At 51.6% G+C, this 26,068-nt stretch overlaps 2 protein-coding genes across 2 annotated transcripts; one reads left to right on the top strand and one right to left on the bottom strand.

Moving 5' to 3' along the window:
- Positions 1 to 143: 143 nt before the first annotated feature.
- SPHK1 (sphingosine kinase 1) lies at positions 144 to 2,969 on the bottom strand. The gene is given in 6 exon segments (XM_037808446.1): positions 144 to 1,164; positions 1,430 to 1,545; positions 1,655 to 1,749; positions 1,831 to 1,992; positions 2,280 to 2,345; positions 2,348 to 2,969. Coding segments are annotated over 6 exon segments (1,422 nt in total). The 5' UTR covers positions 2,538 to 2,969; the 3' UTR covers positions 144 to 371.
- On the top strand, positions 2,667 to 25,021 carry LOC119514832 (collagen alpha-1(I) chain-like). The gene is made up of 8 exons (XM_037810546.1): positions 2,667 to 2,721; positions 2,821 to 3,046; positions 3,105 to 3,672; positions 3,740 to 4,070; positions 4,472 to 5,053; positions 7,002 to 7,056; positions 8,702 to 8,804; positions 24,467 to 25,021. Exons 1-8 carry the CDS (start codon positions 2,667 to 2,669, stop codon positions 25,019 to 25,021), a joined length of 2,475 nt encoding a protein of 824 aa, XP_037666474.1.
- The last annotated feature ends 1,047 nt before the right edge of the window (positions 25,022 to 26,068 follow it).

Here is a 26,068-nt window from a genome sequence, read left to right as displayed (position 1 = left end):
CCAGTGTCCACCTCTCAAACAGCCGTTCCTGGGAGCCAGTACCAGGCGTTGACCAGTCCAGGGTGCCATCAGGCATCTCTAACATTAGATAACCTGAAGCCCTGGCTGGAGCAAACCCCCCACCCAGGACAGGACCAGCAGGCTAGGAATGTCACTTTATTTGGATTGGATTCATGGGATGGGGCTCCCACAAAAAGGTCGAGTGGCTTCCAGGGGCAGCTGGGCTCTTGGTCTGGAGCCACATTCGGGCCTCTGGTGAGCAGAGTCTGACCTTCCAAAGCGCGGCCTCCACCCTCCTCCAGGGGAGCCCTCCCACCCCTTCCCGCCTCCCGGGGAAAGGAGGAAAGGTCCTGACTTCCTCCCCCAGGAGACTAAGGCACAGCGAGCCCCACAGAGTCAGGAGGGCTCTTGTGGGGGTGGCAGCCGCTGGGTGGGGGCTCCACACAGCCACTGACCAGCCGCAGGAAGTTGGGCTGCACCTGACCCTGTACAGCCTCGCTGGCCATTGGCTCCCCGTCCACAGTAAAGGCACCCTGGCCATCCTTGGGCTCCAGGCGGAACGCTGCCACGGGCACGTAGACCAAGTAGGGGCAGTCGCACTCCATGTGCCTGCCCTTCTCCATGGCCAGGAAGAGGCGCAGCAGCGAGGCCCGAGACACGCCTGCCCGCACGTAGAAGAGGTGCATGAGGCCGGCCGCACAGAGGCCCATGGGTGCCGCCAGCATCTCGCTGCTCAGGTGCGAATGCAGCAGCAGCAGCACCAGCACGAACTCCTGGTCGGGCACCACGGTCCAGTGGGATGGCACCGGCTCCTCCAGGGGCACAAGGTGCGCGTCTGCCGGGCCCTGTCTGCCCGGGGCAGGCAAGGCGGTCCCCTGGGGGGCAGCCCTTTCTGCAGGGAGGTAGGCCAGTCTGCCCTGGTAGATGCGCAGGGTTGCCAGGCGCAGGAAGGTGCCCAGAGTGAAGCGCTTCTCGCCCAGGCACCGATACTTCTCACTCTCCAGGTCCACGTCGGCAATGAAGCCCCACGCCAGGCTCAGCACAGAGAAGAGGCGCAGCCCAGAGGCCGTGTGCAGCGACAGCAGGTTCATGGGTGCCAGGAGCCCGCGGCACAGCAGCAGCGTGCAGTTGGTCAGAAGGCCTTCGTTGGTCACCTGCTCAAAGCTGCGGGGAACAAGTCACGTGGGACAGGGCAGGAGCCCCAAGCCTCCCTCCCTCCCTCCTCCTGGGGAATCAAGGCAGGGGAAGCCACATCTGGTCCCCAGGGGGCAGGCTGGAACCGAGGGAGGGGGTGGTGGCAGCCCCACTGGGGTCACCAGCAGAGGGCCCTGGAACCTTGGGTGGAAGAAGAGGGAACACAGAGAGGAAAGGCTGGCAGCAAGGCGGCACAGAAGGGAATCCGAGGTCCTCTCTGGCCCCGTGTTCTCACCCTGCATAATGGTTCAGTGAAGATGCTAGCGCGTTGCCAGAACCGGCCGGGAGGCTGCACAGGGGCTTGCGGATGGCCGTCTCCCAGTCAGGCCTCTCCATGAGCCCATTCACCACCTGTTGGAGCATGCGCGCCCGGCCTCAGTCTGGGGAGCGCCCGGCGGCCGTCCCCCGCACGTGCGGCCCCACGGCGCCCCAGGTCCCAGCCTGGCCGCGCAGGCCTCACCTCATGCATCAACCCATCCCCGGACATGACCACCAGCGCGTCCCAGCGGCCCAGCTCCTCGTACCGCACCAGCTCCCGCGCGTGGTTCCGCCGCTCTGCGGGGAGACGGGGTGGCTGTCAGGGCCGGGATTCCGGGCGGGGGCCCTTCCCGAGTCCGCTGGGGGCTAGCAACTCACCAGTGAGCACCAGCGTGAAGGAGACGTTGGCCTCGGCCAGCAGGGGCTGCACGTGGCTGCGGAAGAGCTGCAGGCCCCTGCCCCTGCCACCCCGCGGGTTCAGCAGCACCAGCACGTGGCAGGGCCGCGGGAGCCGGGACCCGGGGCCCTGGGGGGCGCCCGCTGGGGAAACAAACGCGAAACGGCCGCGTCCCCATTCGGCCAGTAGGGGCTGAGGATGACAACGGGGGCACCGGGGGTGCAGAGGTGGTGCCTGACATTCGTAATCGACCCACCAGGTGGCTGGCCCGAGGAAGCGGCCTCGGGTGCGGAGGGCCGGTGAGCACCGCGCCTCTGCCAGCCCGCCCTTGGCTCGGGGCCGGTCGGCTACGGCGGGAAAAGGGTTTCTCTGGAGTCCCCAGCCCCTCTCCTTCGTCCCGCTGACCCCCGCCTTCCTTCCCCCGACAAACCTGGATCCATAACCTCAACCCGCGGCTCCCTCCGCCAGGGGGGCCCGGGCGCGGCCGCGGCCGAGGCGTGCCGCTGGCTCCTGCCTTCCGCTGCTTATCGGTGCTGCCCAGGCAGGCGTCCCCGCCCCGAGCTGGGACTGTGGGGGAACCAGGGTCATTCCCTGCGACCGCCAGACCTGAGGGAGAGGAGACAGCGCTGGCGGAATCCGGGGCCGCGGCTCCCCGGGACCATGAGCTGGGCGCTGCGAGCTCCGGCATCGCGGGAACCCCGCGGGACCGGGACCCAGTTTTCCGGGAGGTACGGAGAGCCGAGTCCGGTGCCACCAAGGGCGCTTCCGTGCTGGCGCCGAGCTCCCACCCCCAGAGACGAAGGGTCTCTCTCTGGGGATGTCAGAGCCCCGCGCATCTGTCCGTCTGACCAGCTACTCGTTCCGCCGGGCTGGCAGGGGAAGGGAAATTCAGTTGCGTAAAACATCCCAGAACTTGGGCGGACACCGCGGGGCACCGAGTTTGGGGTGAACGATCCCCGCCTTTAGTCCAGTCACCGCGCCCCCACCGCGCCCCCACCTGGAGCTCCAGGGTCGCCCCGCGCCCAAGGGGGCAGCGCCGGGGTCGCGCGGGCTGTCCCCGGGCCAGGACGCCAGCGGCCGCCTGCCCTCGCCCGAGCGCGGAGTGGGCGCGGGGGCCGCGCGCTGCGTGGCTCAGTTCCCCCGGGGCCCGCGAGGGAGCCACGAGCGGCGCGAGGGCAGGCCCTTTTTGCTGGAGAGGCGCCGCCGCCCCTCCTTTTCTTGGGCTGGAGCGAAACGCACCTAGCCCCGTGTTCAGCCCTGCGTCCGGGGACAACTGGAGCACCCGGCTGGCGCTGACCCCGGCCGCACTCCCTCCCTCCCGCCGCAAACTTTTCGCTCAACTTGGCCGCCCGGCGCCGCCCCGCGGGGAGGGTGCTGTGGCTCCTGGAGCCCGGCCAGGCCCCGCCCCTCGCTCCCGGGTCGGGGGACCCGCGCCAGACCCGGATTCCGCCCACGGGTTCCCGGCCTCACGGCACCGCCTTCTGCACCGTCCGCGCCCACCGCTCTCCACGCGCAGGCCCCCGGCGCAGGAGTGTGGCCGCGTCCCAGGTCCCCGCTGCTCCAAGGAGGTGGCTGGCAGGCATGTGGCGCCCTGCCGGGCCGGAGGAGCGGCGGAGGCGGTCGGATATCCGGGAGCGGGGCGGCCTTGGGTCCGAGCGTACGGCTTAGCGCTCTCGCAGGACCCACGGCCGCACCGCACGGCCGCGACCTCGCCGCCCTGCGCTTCACCCACAGCTGCCCGCGGCGTCCGCGGCAGGGATGCAGCGCCGCCCCCGCGCGCTCTGTCCCTGCACGCCCAGAATTCGAGTCCCGGACCACGTCGGGTGTCCTTCCCCCTGGCTGGGGCGCCTCTCCCGCGGACGCCGGGGCTCCTTCCTTACTCCTGCCCAGCTAATCCGGCAGAGGGTTATTTTTAGCGTCCTGAAGCTGCAGCTCCGCTGCGGGTCCACGGAGCCCGAGAAGCCGCCAGGCACGCCGTCCCGGGCGTGCGGGACGAACGGGCCTTGTCGGGAAACTCAGAAGTTTGTACCTTCACCCAGGGGACACCATCGAGGCCCACCTGGGCCAGACAAGCTGCCCTGCAGCGGGCGATCCAGGTCCTCACCCCTTCAGCCCCAGCCCCGGGCAGGAGCCTGGCGGTGTAAACAGGTCCAGGGAACCGATCGATTGGGAATCGAGAGCAAAGGCTGGGGACCTGCCTCCCATCCCCACCGGCTCCGCGGTAAGGTGCAGACGCGGGCGGGAGTTTGCGCTCTAGTAGAGGCAAAAGTAGGCGTGTGGAGTCAGTGTTTGTGTAATATACATATCACAGGCAAGTGTCTGACCTGTGTCCGCGAGCAACTCCAGGAGTTAAATTCCTGGAGCTTTATTTGCAGGCACGGAGAGAAGAAAGTTTTTGCCAAGGCCGACTTGGGGCTCTGTTAGGAAAAATCGAAGTCCCGTAGAGGGCCAAGAAGATCCCGGCCCAGGCTGGAGAGGGCTCCCACGCCCGCCCCGCCCCGCCCCGCCCCCGCCCCGCGCACCCCTCTCCTGGCGCATCACCTCTTAAGGCCGAGAAGAGGCAGGTTAGCCGGGTGGCGCCCTTATCTCAGGCACGCCTCCGCGGTATCTTCTTTTCTGAAGGACCCAGGCGGCTCGGCCCCGTTTCCCAACATTTGGGGGGCTTGGCTGGCGGGTTCCGGGGGGCCCACGGGCACGCGGCGCAGCCTGGGAAGCGCGGGTCCCTGGCCGGGCGGCTCCGGACGCGCCTGGGCGGTGCACGGCCCCTGGACAGCCCCGGCTGGGTCCCGAGCGCGTTCCTGGAAGGTGACTCAGCGACGCGCCCGCGGGCGAAGAAACTCCGGGAAATAAGGAACGAGGGGAGGCAGCGGGGGCACCATGCCTCCCTCCCAGCGCCGCGGCGCGCGTCCGCCGAGATCGGGTTCTGCAGCCCGGGGTCCCTCGGCGGCGCTCAACCTGCCCCCGGGCCCTCCACCTCCCGGGAACCTGGCGCTGGCCGAGGACAGCGCTGCAGCCGCAGCGCTACGGTCACGCGACGCGGGGACGCGAGCGGCGGCGGGGGGGAGGGGACCAGATCCCGCCTCTTCCCCCCCTTCCCGGGCGCTCCCTCCGTCTCCCCTCCCAGGAGTGATGGAAGCCGGGGCTTTGGCGCCCAGAAGACGCGGGGGTGGGGGCAGGTGCCCCCCGAGGTCTCAGCCCGGGGTGGTCGGTGACTGCGGAGACCCTCCAGGGTGAGCTCGTCCTCCAGCGCTCGGGAGGCCTCTTCCTGCCCTGCGCTGTGACGGCCGCGGTTCCTTCAAAAGGTTCACGCGCACCCCAGGCTCCTTCGTGCAAACCTCTTTTCCTGGAGGATTTCAAACAATCAGGTCATTTGCATCAGGCCTCAAAAGCCTTAGGGTTTGATGAGGGGAAATTGAAGCACCGAGCTGGGAAGACCCGCTGTGCTTAAGTCCGCGGTGAGAAACGGTCGCAGCGCCTCTCGTAACTCCTGGGATCCCCCAGGCTGCCCTGGGGGTGGGGGTGCGGGTGGGGTTCGGGGTGACTAGCAACTGCCCCGGGCGGGGGAAGGCGGGGCAGCAGCCTGCCAGGCGCTTTATCCGCAGCCTCCGGGGGGGGCTCCTCCTGCTCCCCTCCCAGCCCAGGAAGGCCCAGTGGGAGGGCGGTGACCGGCAAAACCCTCTGGCCCCGGTTCCAGTCCACACAATAGCTCCTCTGTCCTCCCCTCCGCCTCACCCCTGCCCCCCTCACCTCACAGCCTCTGCATTGCCCCCCTCATTCTTGTCATTCACTGCCCATCCACCCCCCACTCTCTCTAATCTGGGACCTCTCTCCAGCCCCTTCTTCCGAGCATTGTAAATCTGAGCTCAAGAAATTTACCCAGCAGCATCCCTGGCTGGCAGGAGAACCAAGGGTTGGGCAGGCCTGAGGCTTCTCCCCTTTTAACATTCGGAGACCGGAAGCCCAGAGAGGTGAAAGGTCTTGCCCAAGCCTCCCACCCAGCTCCGAACAGAACTGCAAAGCAAACCCAGGAGTCCCAGAGCGCTCAAGCTCCCCCCTGCCCCAGCAAACCTGCCTGAGAGGTGGAGTCCTGCCAGAGCGCCCCACCCCCCGGGGTTCCCCATATACCAGGTTCCCGGGTGAAGTTTGGGTGTCTGTTGGCCCGGTGCGGGGGTTGGCGCAGAGCTGCTCCAGAAACCCCAGCTGCTCTGAGTGAAAGCGGCTCTGAGCCCTTGCCTGGCTTCACTCCCGCGGTTCCTGATTAAATCACCAGCCACTGTGGCTTGGGCCAGTGGAGAGGTCTGATTGGCCAGCCCAGAGCTGGGCTCACAGGTAGTACCTGTTTGTCAGGTAGACAGGATGTCTTTCTATCTCCCCCAAACTCTGCCTCCTTCTTTGGGCAGCTCCCCAGGGAGACACACCTGAGAACCTTTTTTTTCCCCCAGAGAAAGCAAGCAAGCATTCCCCAGGCCTGGGCCCACCCTCCTTAAACTTGGAGTCAAGGCCGCCACCTGGCAGATTGCTTGTTTTTTTATTGGAGAGTGTTCCTGCCGCCTTCTCGCCCTCCCCTGGGGCTGCCTTCCCTGGGAGACTTCAGCTCCTGTACCTCCTGAATCAGGCAGGGGCCGGCGAAGGGAGGTGCCCAGCTCTGCAAACTCTTTTTGTGACTTGTATTCCAGGACAGCCCCAGATGTGCCTTTTCATTCGGAGAGTCTCCTAGATGCTCTCCCAGGGCTGACCAGGCCAGACCAGGGTGCCTGGTTCCCAGAACACGTGCCACCCAGGGAGATCCGGGTTGCAGACCGGGCACGCAGGATTCTCGGCCGCTGGCAGGGAGGGGGTGCTTCACCCGAGTTTCTGTTTCGCTGCAGGTGTTCGGCTGCTCTGGGAGTGTGGTGGGGTGGCCCTAGCTCTACCCCTTGGGTGGCCTCCCTCCCCTCATAGGTGACCTTACTGAAGCTGGGGACCCAGCGTGATTACCTTCCAGAACCCTCTCCATGTGGGGTGGGCCTGGGGCTGTGAGCCACGTGCATTCCGCCGTTTCATCGGAAGGCATCTGAGCTTGTGACCCTGATGAATGTCTTGTGTCCAGCCATTCCTCCCCCAACAGAGGAGGTCCGGGTCCCACGTCCCCACAGTCCCTGTGCACCCCCAGCCTCCTGGCTGGAGGCCACTGAGCCAGACTTCTCTGGGGACCTGGTCATGGCCTGGTGCGATTTGAGATAACACCACAGCAGGATGTTATCTGCTGGGCAGAGTTACCTTTGGGCCAGCAGGTCCGCGTCACACACCCAGGCTCCCACCGGGGCCACCTCCCTTTCACCCGGGCTTGGAGCACCCTCGGCCTCCTCAGCAGATGAGCTTAACCCCACACCTTGGAAAAACAGAGCTGAGGCTTGTGTGGATGGTGATTCGGTTCCTATTGCTTCTGTGAGAAACCACCATGCGGTCGCAGTTGATTTGTCTGGGGGGGGGTGGCGGCCGGTCGCTAAATCCTAGGCTCTCAGGATTGCTCGGAGGGTACCGGCGGCGGGGGCTCTTTCCCGGAGGCGAGGGCGAGGCGGGGGACTTGGCCAGGTCCCCGGCGGAGGCGTGCAAAGTATGGAGGGCGGCGAGAAAGGAACAGGCGGGACACGTTTCTTTTTAGGGTGAAGAAACCAAGAGAGTTTATTAGGGGAGAGTACAAGCTTATAACGGGCGGTCTAGAGGGCGGGGTAGCTGTAGAGGTTAAAGGCTTGGATTGGTTCTGAGAGGGCGCGGAGGTTGGTTGTTGGGTGTTGCACAATGATTGGTGCATGCGCACTGGCAGTAGGGGACGTTGCATTGTAACGGAGGGGTTGAGTGGTTAGACGAGGGAGGCGGTCTTACCCGGCAAGCTTCCTCCAACGGTTGGTTTTGGGTGAGGAATTGGGGCCTGCCTCCGGCCTCACCTTCTCAGGCCCGGGGGGCTGTGGAGGGCGCTGTCACCCGTACCCACTACCCTCCCCAGGGGTGGATCCGGTCCCCCGGCCCAGGCCCGCCAGGTTGAAGCACGTAATCAGTATCCCGCACCACCACAAATTTTAAACAATGCAGATGTATTCTCTCACAGTTCTGGAGGGCAGAAGTCTAAAACAGATCGGCAGCTCTGTGTCCCCTTGCCTTTTCCGGTTTCCAGAGGCCGCCTGTGGGCACCTTCCTCTGTGTTCAAAGCTGGCAGCGTAGTGTCTCCCAGTCGCTCTGTCCGGCCCTCTGCTGCCGTCCTCATGTCTCGTCTCCTGCCCCTGCCCCTCCTGCCTCCTTACAAGGAGCCTTGCAATTGCAGTGGACCCTCCCAGATAATCCAGGATAGTCTCGCCATGTCAGGATCCCTTAATTTAAGGACATCAGCAAAGTCCCCTTGGCCACATGAGGTGATGTAATCACAGCTTCCAGGATTACAATGTGGATATCTTTGGGGGCTGTTATTCTGCCAACCACAGATGGGTGGGGAAAGAGTCTGGGAATTGTCCCCTTACTCAGCTCCTCAACTTCTTTTATAACTCCCCACCCCCATCTCTAGCTCTGCCCGAGTGAACATAAACCTGGAACTAGCTAAGTATTTGGAGGAAGTCATCTGGGCTGAAAACACCCTCAGTGGAATCAAGACATGATTATTCTACAGACTTTGTGACCTTTTGCTCACCTGGCAGAGGCCCTTTAGAAGGAAATTGGTTTCCATTGTTTTAAAATTACTTACAAGGGAGAAATTGGCATCTTTGCTAAACCTAGTAATTACGTGGTTGCAAAACCCCAACTTTCCACCTGAGGAAGTTAGTGGGATGCAGACCAGCCCCTCCGTTTCAGCCTGGCAGAATTCCCCATGCTTCTTTGCAGGAAGGGCTTGCCACAGGGTACAGGCTCCCCTGGGCACCAGACGGAAGTGGTGGCCTCCCAGCCTCTGCCATGTGACCGGACACTCCAGCTGCTGTACTCCATGGTGGGCTGGGCCAGGCCAGCCACACTGCGAACCGCACTGGGCAGGAAGAGTTGCCAACTAGGAACATTCCACAGGGTCCTGCTGACATCAGCTCCGGTTTGGGCCCAAAGCCAGCTCTGGCCTGTTCTCCAGTGTCCATCCTGCATCCTGGAAATTTCTCAGGTGCCAAGGCTGCAGCCAGCCTTGTATCCCACCTAAAGATGCTTCATGCTCACTTCTTCATTTATCCCTGTTCAAAATCCCAACAATTGCTAAGTGTTCCCATCCAAGGGAAGGGAAATTCCATATGCAAACGATCTGATGGTGAGGAGAAGACAGTAACAGGGGACGTGATAACCAGTCCTCCACGCACTGCTCCAAAGAAACAGCTGCCTTCTGTTCCCCAAGATGTTTTGTCTGTAATTAAGCCTACATCTCCTGTGCCTCAGCACAGTCGACAAATGGCACACATGCTTCTTACGGACACTTCCACCTGGCACATTCTCTTCTTGCAGAACTTACCTTGGTTGAGAAGCAGAAGTCAGCTGTGTCTGCGTGCAGCCACCTCATCGTGCTGCACCAGCGCAGTTCTGAGTAATACTCACCTGGCACGGACTTTATCAAGATGGTGTATTTAAGTTTACAGTTTATATCCCTGATAACTACCCAGATGGCGAATGTCCATGCCTGGCCTTTGATAGTCCCATCTTTCACCCGCTAGTTGATCCCACCTTGGCTCAACTGGATGTGAATAGAGAGTATTTGCAAAAATGGAAGTGGAAATGTAATTAATACTTGCCAAATATTGGCAAGTATTAATGTATGCAAGGAGAGTTTTCTACAAGATTGCTACAGTAAGCCCCCTAAACCCAGCAGCTGCAGTACTGCAAGAAAAAGATGTTTCAGCTCTTTAAAAGTAACGTGGTTGACAGTGTTGAGGTGGGCACTGCTCATTTGTTTGACCAACGTAAACCAGAGGACCCCCTAGGCAATTAGCTTTTCTCCGTGGAATCCTTCTGTACATGACGAAGCCAAAGAGAAGATGCTGACTCAGAAAATGCCCAAAGCCAGCACAATAAAAGTGCTCTTGCAGCTTGCTGGCTGTCATGGGCACAGCCTGGCTCAGTACAACCTTTTGGCAAAGAAGAGAAGAAGAGAAAACAGTAGCAACTTAAGAAATGGTGAATCTGGTGCATTTTCCTGCAGGAATTTGGCCTAATTAAGGCTGACCAAGGCAAAGGACTGCCTGAAGAGTGAAACTGCGAACAGTGTTTCCCAATTATACTTAGGCTCTAACAGCAGGCTTTGGAAACCTCTCTTCAGGTAATGCATTACTTCTGTTAGAAGTGTGTTTAGGGTGGGTTTCTAGTTCAGCACTCCAAACTGTTCAAGGATGCTGAAGTATTTTTCTGAATATAATGCTAAAGTTGCACTCATTTAAACTAATAGAATAGACAGAATCCAACACTATGTAATGGTTTTTAAACCAGGGCTTTCAGTTGTGCCTATAGAGACTAGATTCCATAGCTCAGCACTTTTAAGTGGAAAATGATTTGAAAAATCCATCTTTAGCCTACTGCCTTATTCATTTGTCACTGAGGCACATATTAGACGAATGACAGGAAGTCAGAACATTTATTCATAGTTGATAAAGCAAATTACTTACTGTCTTTTTATAGTGGGAGGGAGAAAAAACATTAAAATGGTTTATAATGAAGTCATATTTAAATGATGAAAGACTAATGTGCTTAGTAGAGACAAAATAAACCAATGAATGAGCAAAAAAACAAAACAAAACAAACAAACAAAAACAAAGTCCTTGGGTAATTCCCAAAGGAAAAGCTTCTGGGAATCAGGAAGAGTGACCTGGCGACTGTGCAGCGTGGGAGTGGGAGAGCCGGGCTGCTTTCATCTGTGGCCAGCCAGTGAGTGTCCAGGCTGGAGGGGTGGGCGTGCACACAGTTTTCTGGGGGCTTTCTGTTTTGCAGTGTTTTCCACTTTCACATCTGAACTCTAAATTGTGTCCTTGGGCTGTTCCCAAAGCAAACAGACAGTGGGGGCTGGCCACAGCCCCCAGCCGGGCAGCGCATTTGCTCTAATAGTCCGTGGTGGTTTCCACCCGCCCGAAGGTGAAAGGACAGTGAACTCCTTTCTGCCCCGTTCCAGAAAAACACAAACTGCCTCTGGAAACGCCTGTTCGGGGCTCCCTCCTGCCCCCTGGCAGCTGCCCCGGGGATGCGTCCTAAACATGGCAATGGAAGCCAGTTAGTGGAGGGCTGGGGGGCAGCAGAGGGGCGTTGGCACCAGACTTGGCCAAGCCGGAAAAGGACAAAGCCAGGTTTCCCACCCCTGATGCACATTAGCCACATCCTCAAAGTAGAAATCCCCCTTCCCTGGAGGCCCCTCTCCTGAAGGCCAAAGCCTTCCATACATTCCAGAGACAGCCCTGGTCGTTTACGCAATGACTGTAGAGAATGGGCTCGGGTGGCTGGGGCCACCATAACCCAGTTCCACATGTGCATCCCTCACTGAGCCTCAGGGCAGCGAAGGGGTGATGCCCTGCGGATCCGACAGCAGAGCCATTTCCGAAAGCAGAGCTCCCTGTTCTCTTTGCTCGTTGCCCTCCAGACCTGACCACAGAGACGTGACCAGCATCTTGAAGTTGAGGTAAGATGTCATTTCTCCTTCAAGGCACCATCGGACAAGCCAGCTGCTTCGAGACTGGACGGGTAGCTGTGGGTTCACCTGCCCAGGTGCCGAGACCTTGACTATCAATGTCTCTGAAATGTCAAGGCTTGCAGACTAATAAAAGTTAGTGAAATGATGAGAAATGACAACAATGAACTGAGTGCTCTGGAGCACGCCCCCAGGCAATGAACGGCTTCTAAAGCTGGAGAACTGCACCGCTGTGGCTGCAGCACTCTCATCCGCATGCCTCTGGCAGAGGGCCCAGGGCAGAGAGCTGCATCTGGGTGCCAGGTGCTGTTGCGTGGATGCCAAGAGCTCAGGAAGGGCACGGTCCAACCCCCCACCTCCTCCCGGCTTGGCACTTCAGGCCCGATGGGCCCCAGGAGGGAGAGCTGGCTCCCAAATGGCCCAGCGGTCTTCCTGACTTAGCACAGCCTGGAAAAATCCACAGCACAGAGCTCGGCATTTGCACCAAAGAGCCTACAGTTTCAGGTTCAATTCCAGTTGCCATGTCTCATGTATCTGTGGCTATTTGGCTTTCAGATTGAGAACTTGGAGCTCTTACTAAGGGAAAACACTCATAACTGCAATGTATGACGAGCACGGGCTCCAGTCTGCCTACTTTCAGCTCCTGGCCGGCACGAGGGTATTTCTAAGGGGAGAGGCACGTTGAACACTTGCACCCTCGCAGGTGGATCTGCTGTTACTCCTGTTTGCAGCCTTTCACGGGGCAGGAGCCATGCTGACTGGGGAAGGGCCGGGTGGGAGCTGCACCGGATGTTGACGGCTGTGGTGACAGCAAGCCACAGGATGCCGTGAGATCCCTGCCCCTTCCTGGTGAACATCGTGTGTCTGAGGTCTCAGAGGCATTCTTAATATACAGAGGATCCTGAGCTGAAGAGCAGGGGCCTAATTCCAGGTCTAAACCGAGCCCCTGTACCTTGCTACTGAATAAAGGTTGATGTGTCGATAACAAGCTAATGTAAAATCAGTCTTAATGGATTGGGTGACACAAGGCTAGAAGGACCCACCAGCCCTGGAGAAAAGTGTCTTTAAAAATGGGAGACTCGAGGTTCCTTAAGAAGTTAAACATAGAATTCCATAGGCTCTGCGATTAATCACTGAAAGCATGTGTCCACACAAAAACTTGTACCAAATGTTCACAGTGACATTACTCATAACAGCCCAAAGATGGACGCAAACCAATGTCCATCAAGAGGAACGGATAAGCAAAACGTGGCCTATCCGTGCAATGGAATATTATTCGGCCATGAAAAGGAATGGAGTACTGGTACATGCTACAACACAGATGAACCTTGAGAACATTATGCTGAGTGAAAGAATCCAGACCCAAAGGGTCACATATTGTGTGATATCATGTATATGAAATATCCAGAATGGGTAAATCCATAGAGACAGAGAGCAGATTGGTGGGGCCAAGGCTTAGGGGAAGGGGAAATGGGGAGTAACCGCTTAACGGGTAAGGGGTTTAATTTTGGGGTGATGAAAAAGAAACTATATGTTCCTTTGTAGAGACCCTAAGTGCCAATCCTTGGCTATCACTATTTCTTCTTAGTTTTCTTTCTTTTTTAAAATATATTTTTATTGTGAAATTTAACATATATACATAACAGTAATAACTTTCAAAGTACAATTCAAAAAGTAGAGAGCAAATTTCAAAGAATGCTATGAGCCACAGTTTCACAATTACAGTTATTTCTTTATTGTAAAATATGACATATATACAGAAAGGTGAGAACCTTCAAAGTAGGATCTAACAAGTAGTTACATAGGCAACCTCAAAGAATGTTATGGGTCACAGTTCCACAGTTTCAGTTCTTTCCCTATTGTGAAATATATGTACAGAAAGTTCGATAACTCTCCAAGGACAATTTAACAAGTAGCTATAGAGCAAACCTCTAAGAATGCTATGAGCTTCAGTTCTACCATTTCAGTCATTTCCCTCTAGCCATCCCAATACCCTAGCATCCAAAAATATATGTATTTAAATAAAGATTCAGTATTCGTAATCCTCTGTTAAATCCTATCTTGTCTGTTGCTACCCCTTCCTTTCATTTAATCACTTAATCTTCAGGGGTGTCTAGGCAGTGACCACCCTAACTTGTTCATATTGAAAAAGGATGTCAACAGTATGGGGAAGGGGACTGTATCTGGTTGCTGTTTTTAAAGAGGCTATTGCCTCCGGGTTTTAGGACTTGTCTGGCATAGGAACACTATGGTGGATTTAAGTATCTGAGACATAAATTTAGTGAGTGAAACTTTTTATAGAATCTTAGATAGGAACCTAGGTATTTAGGGACTACTTTTGGTAAGGGCATGGCATACTGTGGCCATTTGGGAGATCTAGCTGGAGATTGCATAAGAATAACCTCCAGGATAGCCTTTCGACTCTATTTGAAATCTCTTAGCCACTGTAACCTTATTTTGTTACCTTTCTTTTCCCCTTTTTGGTCTAGAAGGCATTTTCAATCCCTTGATGCCAGAGCCAGGCTCATTCCTGGGAGTCGTGACCCACATCACCAGGGAGAGTCACTTCCCTGGGAGTCATGTCCCACGTAGAGGGGAGGGCAATGAATTTATTTGCCAAATTGCCTTAGAGAGAGAAAGGCCACAGCCCTAAGTTTCACAAGAGCAAGCCTCAAGATTAAGGGCTTGAGTTCTTAAGTAATGGGTTCCTAATTTCACATAGCATATATTCTGTCCAAGATAAATGATCAGTTTATCTTTTATCTTTTATAAGTTTATCAGTTTATAAGTTTTATAAGTTTATCAGTTTATTTTTAACATTGTCTTCACTTAGTTGTACAATCATCATCCCTCTCAATTTTAAACAATTACCATAACACAAAACATCCTAGAGCTCTTATCAGCCGCTAATTTTTCATCCCTAGTATTAGTGTAGTGCTGGTAAAGTATTCCTATTAAATATAGTCTATAATATGTAATGGGTAGTTGTTCTAGTTTGCTAATGCTGCAGGAATGCAAAACACCAGAAATGGATTGGCTTTTATAAAAGGGGGTTTATTTGGTTACACAGTTACAGTCTTAAGGCCATAAAGTGTCCAAGGTAACACATCAACAATCGGGTACCTTCACTGGAGGATGGCCAATGGTGTCCAGAAAACCTCTGTTAGCTGGGAAGGCAAGTGGCCGCCGTCTGCTCCAAGTTCTGGTTTCAAAATGGCTTTCTCCCAGGACGTTCCTCTCTAGGCTGCAGTTCCTCAAAACTGTCACTCTTAGTTGCTCTTGGGGTGTTTGTCCTCTCTTAGCTTCTCTGTAGCAAGAGTCTGCTTTCAACGGCCGTCTTCAAACTGTCTCTCATCTGCAGCTACTCTCTCAGGTTCTGTGCATTCTTCAAAGCGTCCCTCTTGGCTGTAGCTCCTCTTCAAAATGTCACTCACAGCTGCACTAAGTTCCTTCTGTTTGTCAGCTCATTTATGTGGCTCCAGTGATTTAATTTAGACCCACCCTGAATGAGTGGGGTAAAACCTTCATGGAAATTATCCAATCAGAGTCATCTCCCACAGTTGGGTGGGGTGCATCTCCACGGAAACACTCAAAGGATTCCAATCTAATCAGCACTAAAACGTCTGCTCCACAAGATTTCATCAAAGAATATGGCTTTTTCTGGTGGACATAATACATTCAAACCGGCACAGTAGTTTTTCCATATACCACTCTATTGTTAACTCTTTGTACCAGTGTCATACCTTACAAGTATATCATGCAAACACTTATTTATATTTGTAGTGCTACTATGTGGGTTACATGCCTTTAAACAACCACTGCCAATCATATTTGCCTTCAGTGCAGGTCTGATACTTACAATCCTATTATCGGACTGTCATCACTCCTGTCCGTTCCCATACCTTTAAGTTCACCCTCATTATCATGTCTGTACATATTAGGTTATCATTCCCCCTTCACCAGCTTCTATCTCTGGATCCTCTATATTCTAAATTATAAGACACTGATTTTACATTATTCAGGGAGTTCACATTAGTGGTAACATACAATAACTCTCCTTTTGTGTCTGGCTTATTTCACTCAGCATTATGTCTTCAAGGTTCATCCATGTTGTCCTATGTTTCAGGACCTCGATCCTTCTTACTGCTGCATAGTATTCCATCGCATGTATACACAACATTTTGTTTATCCACTCATCTGTTGAAGGACACTTAGATTGTTTCCATCTCTTGGCAATTGTGAACAGTGCTGCTCTGAACATAAGTGTGCAAACGTCTGTTCATGTCACTGCTTTCAGATCTTCTGGGTATATACTGAGAAGTGACATTGCTGGGTCATATGGTACCTTAATATCTAGTTTTCTCAGGAACCACTAAACTGTTTTCCACAGCAGCTGTACCTTTATACAGTCCCACCAGCAATGAATAAGGGTTCCAATTTCTCCACATCCCCTCCAGCATTTGTAGTTTCCTGTTTGTTTAATGGCAGCCATTCTAATTGGTGTGAGATGATATCTCATTGTGGTTTTGATTTGCATTTCCCTAATAGCTAGTTGTATTAGTTAGGGTTCTCTAAGGAAACAGAATCAACAAGAGATATCTATAAATATAATATTTATAAAAGTGTCTCACGCAACTGTGGGGATGCAAGAGTCCAAATTCCGTAGGGCAGGCAGCAGACTGGCAACTCCAATGAAGATGTTCGATGAACCCTCAGGCAGAGAACTGGCAACTTCATGAACTCCTCAGGAAACTGTTTGCTGGTCAGCCGAAGAAGTGAAGGTCCTCGCTTAAAAGTCTTCAACTGATTCGATTAAATCCAGCCACCTGCATTCTCTCATTGTGGAAGACACACCCTTTGTTGACAGCTGCAGCCAATTGACTGATGATTTAATAAACCAGCCTTCTGGTTTATTAACCAGCTACAAATGTCCTTACATTTCTAGTGTATAGTGCTTGCTTGACCAGACAACTGAGTACCATTACCTGGCCAAGTTGACACATCAACCTAACCATCACACTAGGGAATATGAACATTTTTTTCAGGTGTTTTTTAGACATTTGTATTTCCTCTTTGGAAAAAATGTCTTTTCATATCTTTTGCCCATTTTATAATTGGGCTGTTTGTACTATTGTTGTTGAATTGCAGGATTTCTTTATATATGCAGGATATCAGTCTCTTGTCAGATACATAGGTTCCAAATATTTTCTCCCATTGTGTTGGTTGCCTCTTCCCCATTTTGACAAATTCCTTTGAGGTACAGAAGCTTTTGATTTTGAGGACTCCCCATTTATTTCATTGCTTGTGCTTTGGGTCTGTTCTAGTTTGCTAATGCTGCCAGAATGCAGAACACCAGAGATGGATTGGCTTTTATAAAAGGGGGTTTATTTGGTTACACAGTTACAGTCTTAAGGCCATAAAGTGTCCAAGGTAACACATCAGCAGTCGGGTACCTTCACTGGAGGATGGCCAATGGTGTCCGGAAAACCTCTGTTAGCTGGGAAGGCACGTGGCTGCGTCTGCTCCAAAGTTCTGGTTTCAAAATGGCTTTTTCCCAGGATGTTCCACTCTAGGCTGCAGTTCCTCAAAAATGTCACTCTCAGTTGCTCTTGGGGCGTTTATCCTCCCTTAGCTTCTCTGGAGCAAAAGTCTGCTTTCAAAGGCCGTCTTCAAACTGTCTCTCATCTGCAGCTCCTGTGCTTTCTTCAAAATGTCGCTCTTTGCTGTAGCTCCTCTTCAAAATGTCACTCACGGCTGCACTGAGTTCCTTCTGTTTGTCAGCTCATTTATATGGCTCCAGTGATTGAATTTAGACCCACCCTGAATGGGTGGGGTTACACCTCCATGGAAATTATCCCATCAGTCATCACCCACAGTTGGGTGGGGCACATCTCCATGGAAACACTCCAAGAATTCCAATCTAATCAACACTAAAATGTGTGCCTCACAAGACTGCATCAAAGAATATGGCTTTTTCTAGGGGACATAATACATTCAAACAGCACAGGGTCTAAGAAGCTAACTCCTAATACTAGGTCTTGAAGATGTTTATACATTATCTCCTAGGAGTTTTATGGTACTGTCTCTTTTATTGGGGTCTCTGATCCACTTTGAGTTAATTTTTGTATAGGGTGTGAGGTAGGGGTCCTCTTTCATTCTTTTGGATATGGATATCCAGTTCTCCCAGCCCTATTGTTGAAGAGACTGTTCCGTCACAGCTCAATGGATTTGGGGGCCTTATCAGAAATCAGTCGACCATAGATCTGGGGGTCTATTTCTGAACTCTCAGTTTGATTCCATTGATCAATATGTCTATCTTTGTGCCAGTACCATGATGTTTTGACTACTGTGGCTTTACAGTAGGCTTCAAAGTCAGGTAGTGTAAGTCCTCCCACTTCATTTTTCTTTTTTAGAATGTTTTTAGAAATTTGAGGCATCTTTCCCTTCCAATTAAATTTGATAACTAGCTTTTCCAAGTCTGCAAAGTAGGTTGTTGGAATTTTGATTACAATTGCATTGAAACTGTAGATCAGTTTGGGTAGGATTGACATCTTAATGATGTTTAGCCCTCCTATCCATGGACATGGAATATCTTTCCACCTGTTTAGGTCCCCTTTTATTTCTTTTAGTAAAGTTATGTAATTTTCTGTGTAGAGGTCTTTTAGTATCTCCTTGTATCACATTGGTTAAGTTTATTCCTAGGTACTTGATTTTTTTAGTTGCTATTGTGAATGGAATTTTTTTCTTGAGTGTGTCTTCAGTTAGGTCACTTCTAGTATATAGGAACATTACTGACTTATGTGCATTAATCTTGTATCCCCCTTTTTGCTGAATTTATTAGCTCAAGTAGCTGTGTCATCGATTTCTCAGGATTTTCCAAATATATGATCATATCATCTGCAAATAATGAGTTTTACTTCTTCCTTTCCAATTTGGATGACTTTTATTTCTTTGTTTTGCTGGACTGCTGTGGCTAGAACTTCTAGCACAAAGTTGAATAATAGTGATGACAGCGGGCATCCTTGTCTCGTTCCTCATCTTAGGGGGAAGGCTTTCAGTCTCTCACCATTGAGTATTATCCTGGCTGTGGGTTTTTCATATACGCCCTTTATCATACTGAGTAAGTTTCCTTCAATTCCTACCTTTTGAAGTGATTTTATCAAAAAAGGATGCTGAATTTTGTTGAATGCTTTTTCAGCATCTATTGAGATGATCATTTGATTTTTCCTTTTCAATTTGTTAATGTGTTGTATTACATTGATTGATTTTCTTATGTTGAAACACCCTTGCATGCCTGGAATGAACCCCACTTGGTCGTGGTGTATGATTCTTTTAATGTGTCTTTGGATTCGATTTGCAAATATTTTTTTTGAGACTTTTTGTATCTATATTCATTAGGGAGATTAGCCTGTAGTTTTCCTTTCTTGTAGCATCTTTACCTGGTTTTGGTATCAGAGTGATATTAGTTTCATAAAATGAGTTAGGTAGTGTTCCTTTTTCTTCAAATTTTTTAAAGAGTTTAGCAGGAATGGTGTCATTTCTTTATGGAAAGTTTGGTAACAGTCCCCTGTGAAGCCATCTGGCCCTGCGCTTTTATTTGTAGGAAGTTTTTTGATGATTGATTGGATCTCCTTATTTGTAATAGGTTTGTTGAGGTCTCCTATTTCCTCTCGAGTCAGTCTAGGCTGTTCTTGTGTTTCCAGGAAATTCTCCATTTCCTCTATATTATCTAGCTTGTTGGCATACAGTTGTTCATAGTATCCTCTTATGATTTTTTAAATTTCTTTGGGATCCACAGTAATGTCCCCCCTCTCATTTATGATTTTGTTTATTGGGTCTTCTCTCTTTTTTACTTTGTCAGTCTAGCTAAGTGTTTGTCAATCTTGTTGATCTTCTCAAAGAACAAACTTTTGGTTTTGTTTATTCTATTTTTTTTTTTGTTTTCCCTATCATTTATTTCTGCTTTAATCCTTGTTATTTCTTTTCTTCTACTTGCTTTAGGGTTAGTTTGCTGATCATTCTCTGGCTTCTTCAGTTGTTCAGTTCTTTAATTTTAGCTCTTTCTTTCTTTTTAATGTATGAATTCAGAGCTACAAATTTCTCCCTCAGCACCACCTTCACTGCATCCCATAGGTTTTGATATGTTGTGTTCTCGTTTTCATCCGTCTCTAGATATTCAGCAGTTTCTCTTGAAATTTCTTCTTTGACCCACTGATGGTTTAGGAGTTCGTTGTTTAACCTCCGCCTATTTGTGAATGTTCTGGTTCTTTGATGGTTATTGACTTCTAGTTGCATTCCTTTGTGGTCAGAGAATGTGCTTTGAATAATTTCAATCTTTTTAAATTTATTGAGGCTTGTTTTATGCACCAGCATATGATCTATCCTGGAGAATGTTCCATGAGTACTAGAGAAGAATGTATATCCTGGTAATTTGGGATGTAACGTTCTATATATGTCTGTTAAGTCTAATTCATTTATCACATTGTTCAGGTTCTCAATTTCCTTACTGGTCCTCTGTCTGGTTGTTCTATCTATAGAAGAGAGTGGTGCCCCAGGGGAGTGAATCTCCCTGGCAACGTGGAATATGACTCCCAGGGAGGAATCTAGACCTGGCATCGTGGGATGGAGAACATCTTCTTGACCAAAAAGGGTATATGAAATGAAATGAAATAAGTCTCAGTGGCTGAGAGATTCCAAAAGGAGCTAAGAGATCACTCTGGTGGGCACTATTATACATAATATAACCGTTTTTAGGTTCTAGTGAACTGGAATAGCTACTAGTAAATACCTGAAACTATCGAACTACAACCCAGAACCCCTGAATCTTGAAGACGATTGTATACAACTGTAGCTTATGAGAGGTGACAATGTGATTGGTAAAGCCATATAGACCACACTCCCCTTTGTCCAGTGTATGGATGGATGAGTAGAAAAATGGGGGCAAAAAAAGAAAAAAAAAAAAAAAAGCACCCAGTGATCTTTTTTACTTGAATTGTTCTTTTTCACTTTAATTTTTATTCTTATTACTTTTGTGTGTGTGGTAATGAAAATGTTCAAAAATTAATTTTGGTGATGGACACACAGCTATATGGTGGTACTGTGAACAACTGATTGTACCCTTTGTATGACTATGTTATGTGAATATATCTCAATAAAATTGAATCATTTAAAAAATGAAGAGAGTGGTGTATTGAAGTCTCCCACTATTATTGTAAAAATGTCTATTGCTCCCTTCAGTTTTGCCAATGTTTGTATCATGTACTTTGGAGCACCTTGACTGGGTGCATAAACATTTGATTGTTATTTCTTCTTGGTGAATTGTCCCTTTTATTAATATATAGTGTCCTTCTTTGTCTCTTATGACATCTTTGCATTTAAAGTCTATTTTGTCTGATATTAATATTGCTACCCCTGCTTTCTTTTGGCTGTAGCTTGCATGAAATATTTTTTCCATCCTTTCACTTTCAGTCTCTTTGTGTCTCTGGGTCTAAGATGAGTCTCTTATAAACAGCATATTGATAGTTCTTCTTACTTTTCTGTATTTTCCACGATAGGCATGCAATGTGCGTGTGTATGTTTTAAACTTCTTGTTGAGATATAGATACATGTAGAAAGTATACAGATCATATGTTCTATGAATGTTTACAAATCAACATGCCCAATTAATCTAGAAACAGAACAGGAGTCTAGAAATCCCACATGCCCCCTTCCAGTCACTCCCCTGCTCAACACTGACAACTTATGCAATGTATTTTTATAAATGGAAAAAAACACTTAAAAATGCAATAAAAACAAAAATATGTTAGAGACAGAAATGAAAAAAAAAAATCCATCCTTTTTTTTTTAAAGGTTTTACCAGCTAACTCAGACATCAAAAGTGCTAAGAGGTCACTGTAAGCGAGTTTGGCCACAGAATATTCCTTAAGGGAAGCAGCTCTCTAGAGAGGATACAGCGGGCAGTGGTTCCCCCAGCCTGCCTGCTTGGGCAGCTGCTGATGGCCAAATCCACCTCTGGGGGCATTTACTTGGCACCAAGATTCCCAAACTGAGCAATGTATTTTTCAAGAATCCTGAAGCCTGAGTCCAGCCCCCAGAGATTGTGATTTAATTGTTCTGGAATGTGGCCCTGAACTTTGGAATTTTTCAAAGATCTCCAGAGATTCTTATGGACAGACGAGTTTTGGAACCACTGACTAAGCATAAAAGGAAGTTATGGAGCCTGTTTTCCAAGCAGGTGGGAAAATGAAAAGACCTTGCTCAGATTTCTATAAAAGCCACAGGAAACTTTAAAGGGCATTGTTTCTGTTTGCTAAACCTGCCAGAATGCAATATACCAGAAATGGTTTGGCCTTCGCAATGGGGATTTATTAACTTACAATTTACAGTTCTTAGTTTGTGAAAATGTCCAACTCAAGGCATCAAGAGGACGATACCTGGACTCTGAAGACGGACAGCTGGCATCTGGGACACCTCTGTCATGTGGGAAGGCACATGGCCGGCGTCTGCTGGTCCTTCGCTCCCGGGTTCCATTGCTTTCAGCTTCTGGTTCCAGTGGCCTCCTCTCTGAGCTTTTGTGGGTCTCCTCTTAGCTTCTCTGGGGCTTTTCTCTCTGTGAGCCTCTCTTGGTTTCATCTCTCTGCTTCTCTATGGGTTTTATCCTCACAAAGGACTCCAGTAAGAGGATTCAGACCCTCCTTGAATGACACCAGTCACATCTCAATTGAAATAACCTAATCAGAAGGTTCCACCCACACTAGGTCTACACCAATGGGAATGGATTAAAAGCACACGGCCTTTTCTGGGTACACAACAGCTTCCAACTGCCACAGGCATCATGAACTGAAATGTCCCAATGACTATTCAATGTCTGGAAATGAATCAGGTGGTAGTGCAGAAGTGACACATTGTGTTGCAGACATTATCTCCCCACAGGTGGGACATGTGGGATTGTTGACAAAGCTGGCAGCCACCCAGGCTCCCAGACCAGGTGTGGGGGCAGGCCTGGCTCCGCCGTTACCACAGCCGCTCCCGCGAGGTGGTGTCAAAGCAGGCATGCACGTGAATTAAAAAGCCAAATTAAATCCTTTTTCCCTGTTGGACAGTCATACAATTTCAGAGATGCTTTTTCTTCATATCTAATTGCTATTTAATTACCAGGGGATTCTCTTATCCTGTGTGTGATGAATGGAGACAAATGAACCTTTCCACCAGGAGGACTTGGAGGCCTGGTCCTGGAACATTCCTGTCCCCACTGCCTGGCCACGCTGTGTTTTCCAAGGTAGGTCAGATTTCTAAAGAACCTGACCGTGTGCCCACGGTGCTTGTCGTGTAATAGGAGTTTGAAATTTAGGAAGAATTGGGAGAGAAGTGACAGGAAGAGGAGACTAGCAAGGAGGAGGAAAGGAGAAGGAGACTGGGAGGAAGGCACTGGAATGCTCTTATGTTTAGGATGTCTTTGGTCTTGTAAAGTTTCTACCTGTCCATCAGCACTCATATCCCAGTTGTGCAAATCGTTCCCGGACAATCACTAGAAAGACAATTAATTTTTCATCCAAGAGAGGAACATATGTTTCCAAAGTCACCTGACTCCCTGAGGAAGTGTTTCAGTTATTTGCTTCTGAGTAAGAAACCACGCTAGAACGTAGAGGCTTGAAGCAACCGGCTGTGATCTCTCCCAGTGGCTGTGGGTTGACCGGGCTCCGCTGGATGGTTCTCATTTGGGGTCTTCCCTGGTTGCAGTGTCAGTGGGGCTCCCTCCCATAGAGACGGAAATGCTGGCTGTCGGCTGGGAGTTCAGCTGGGGCTGTTAGCCAGAGTGCTGTGTGGCCGCTCCCCGGGGCATGGCCCTGGGTGGGAACATCCCTTGAGCAAACGTTCCCAGAGACCCAGGCAGAAGCTGCAAGGCTTCTCACAGCCCGGCCTCAGGAGTTCCAGAACTTCACATTCTCTTGGTCAAGCAAGTCAGGAGGACATCCTAGATCCAAGGGAAGGAATTAGACCTCATGATGTGAGAGCAGGGCGTGTGCACAGGGAGAGGCGGTGTGGATGGTAACCCGCTTTAGAGACTCTTGACTTCGGGAAGTAAGAGTTGGGTCAGCTTTAGGGACCTGCTCTGGTCTTAAGAACTGATTTGTAGCTTAAGAATAGACTCCTTCAAATGTGCTCTCAGAACATCCCAGTTTCCTTGGTTCTGGCTTTAACTGAAACCTGGCTACCCTTGAATGGCAATATGTATCTTCAAGCCCTCTCTCTCCAATGGAGGCTGCTAATTTTCTGCTTCTCTCTGAATACAAGTGGCTCTTGTTTTGTGCCAAGCACTAGGTTAAGCAATGCACATATGTTGCCAGTTTGAGTAAGGACACTTGGCTTGTTGAAGTACACCTGGTTTTATTTTTCCAGAAACGACCACCAGCCGTGCTCTGTCAAAATCCTCTTTCCCACTGTGTAATAAGACTCCCGTTAAGGCATCTCAGGCTGATTTTGTACTTTTCCAGTTATTTTTTGTTAGTAAGACAGTCTCACTTGGGTTTTTAAGACTTGCCCATTTAAAAAGTCAAAATTGTCTCAAATCCCACCCCATTCCCCATCCTTCCCGGCACAGATCAGGCCTGAGGCGCCTGGGGCAGGGGAACAAAATGCCCCCCGCACCCCTCCTTCTCTTGGTGCCTGCTCCTCTGAAGCTGAGGCAGCGGGGAGAGGAAAAGAAAGCAGTAGTGACCACCTGGGGTGAGTGGACAGTGGTGGTCTAGCTCCTTCTCTAGAACAGGGTTCCTCAGCCTTGGCCCTACTGACTTTTGGGGCTGCCCCACAGCTGGGGGCTCTCTGAACTTAGAATGTGGGGTGCATTTCATTCCTGGCAGGGCCGTGGGCTCTGGTAGTTCTCGGAGAACAGGAACGACCCCAGCTGGCACCCACCCTGCCAGGCGGTACACACACCATGGCACTTAGATGACCCTCCCATTTTACAGACCGGAGAGACAGGCCTGGGGGGCGTGCCTTGCCCCCAGGTGACCCGGCAGAGCCAGGACAGGGCCAGGTCCTGCCTCCCGAGCGGCCCCTCGCTGGCTGGGAACCCTCTGCCCCCCGGACCTCCGGACCCCCGGGTTCCCCTGCTGGCCAGCCGACCCCCCGCCGGCGTCCACGCCTCCTCTGCTGGGTTCTGCACCTGGCTGCTCCGGCTCCTGCCGAGGACTCGCGGGACCCCGACACCTGGGAGTTGGCCCCGGCCACACTGTCCCTGCGCCCTAGAACCTTCTCCATCCTCGCCTGACTTCAGCACCGACTCGAATGCTGAGCTGCGGCCCGGCGGGGGCCTGCACTTCAGACCCGCTCGCAGGGTCCCCCCTCGCCCCCTCCAGCCCCGCGCCCCCCGCAACCACCCTCCCCCCTGCGCCCCGCTGCTCCGCGCCGGGCTCTGCCGACAGGGGGCGCGAGAGGGGCCCGCGCGGCGGGAGGGGACCCTGGGCCGCCGGCTCGGGCTCCCGGGAGCGTCTCCCCCGACCCTCCGCTCCCAGCCCCATGGCGCCCCTAGCGCGGGATCCGACACCCTGCCTCTCCCCTAGCGCGGGGGTCGCAGCTTCCTGCACCTACTCTCCCTCCGTCCGCCCAGTGTCTGCTTCCTGCCCTGCCCGCCCTGCAGTTTCTGCTTCATCAGTGAAAATAACGGCGGCGCCTTCTGCTCTCCTGATGGGCCCGCGGCTAACAGACACTACACATCCCCCGTCTCCTTTGCCTAAGGGCTTCTCCTTGCCAGGCCCAGCTCTGAACCGCTTGGCACGTGTTAACCCACTTAACCCTCACAAAACCCTAAGAGAGGTGAGGATTATTACTGTCCCACCTTACAAAGAAGGCAGAACTGTCTGCCTGGGCTCACCCTGCTAGTAAGACTTGGCTCCCGGAGCCACGTCCTTGCCCCCGTAGCCTCTCAGGCCACTCCCGTGGTGGACACTGCTTGGCCCTTTGAGCTGTCATGGACCCAGGATTCCCTTGAACCTGGCAGATTTGGCACACTCGAACCAACAACCTGGAAACTGCCCGATCTGCTTGGTTTGTGGTTTCTTATAACCAGTCTCGGGGTTCGGCTCCTACCTGCCCAGCCCTTGTCACCCTGACCCTTTTCCTCTTTCTGCTTCTTTCACTCGGCTCCCATCTTGCCAGCGCTGGGATGAATCTGGCAACGAGGCAAGGAAATGTCTCGGTGTTGGCAGATGCTTCTGCAGTGCACAGAGAGAAGGCACTAGAAGGCGTTAGATGGTTTCTACTTGAACTCAAATCTCCAACGACATGAGGGTTATTTGTGACCCTCTGAAATGCCCCCCAAAGTTCCCTCAGACTGCGTGAGTGGGTGCAATCTCTGCCCCACTGAGGAATTTTGACGCGGTGTTTCTATTTCAGGTTTTCCAGTGGCCAACATCGCAGCTACTCTAGACCACTGTCCTTGCTGAAGTTGGGAAGTGTCACTCCCAGCACTCTTGGCTCGTAGGCCTGGTGTTTTGCTCTCACCCCCAGCATGGTTTCTGTTATCCTATGGAGAGAATCAGCTTAGAGATCCAAGTTGGTATTATTTTTAGAAATAAAGATCATTCAGTCACAGCTTGCTGAGGCTTGTT

The sequence above is a fragment of the Choloepus didactylus genome, chromosome 18 (genome assembly GCF_015220235.1).
Source record: "Choloepus didactylus isolate mChoDid1 chromosome 18, mChoDid1.pri, whole genome shotgun sequence".
In the NCBI taxonomy this organism is placed as follows: domain Eukaryota; kingdom Metazoa; phylum Chordata; class Mammalia; order Pilosa; family Megalonychidae; genus Choloepus; species Choloepus didactylus.
Note: the sequence above shows the minus strand (reverse complement) of the source record. Positions and strands in the feature narration are given on the sequence as shown.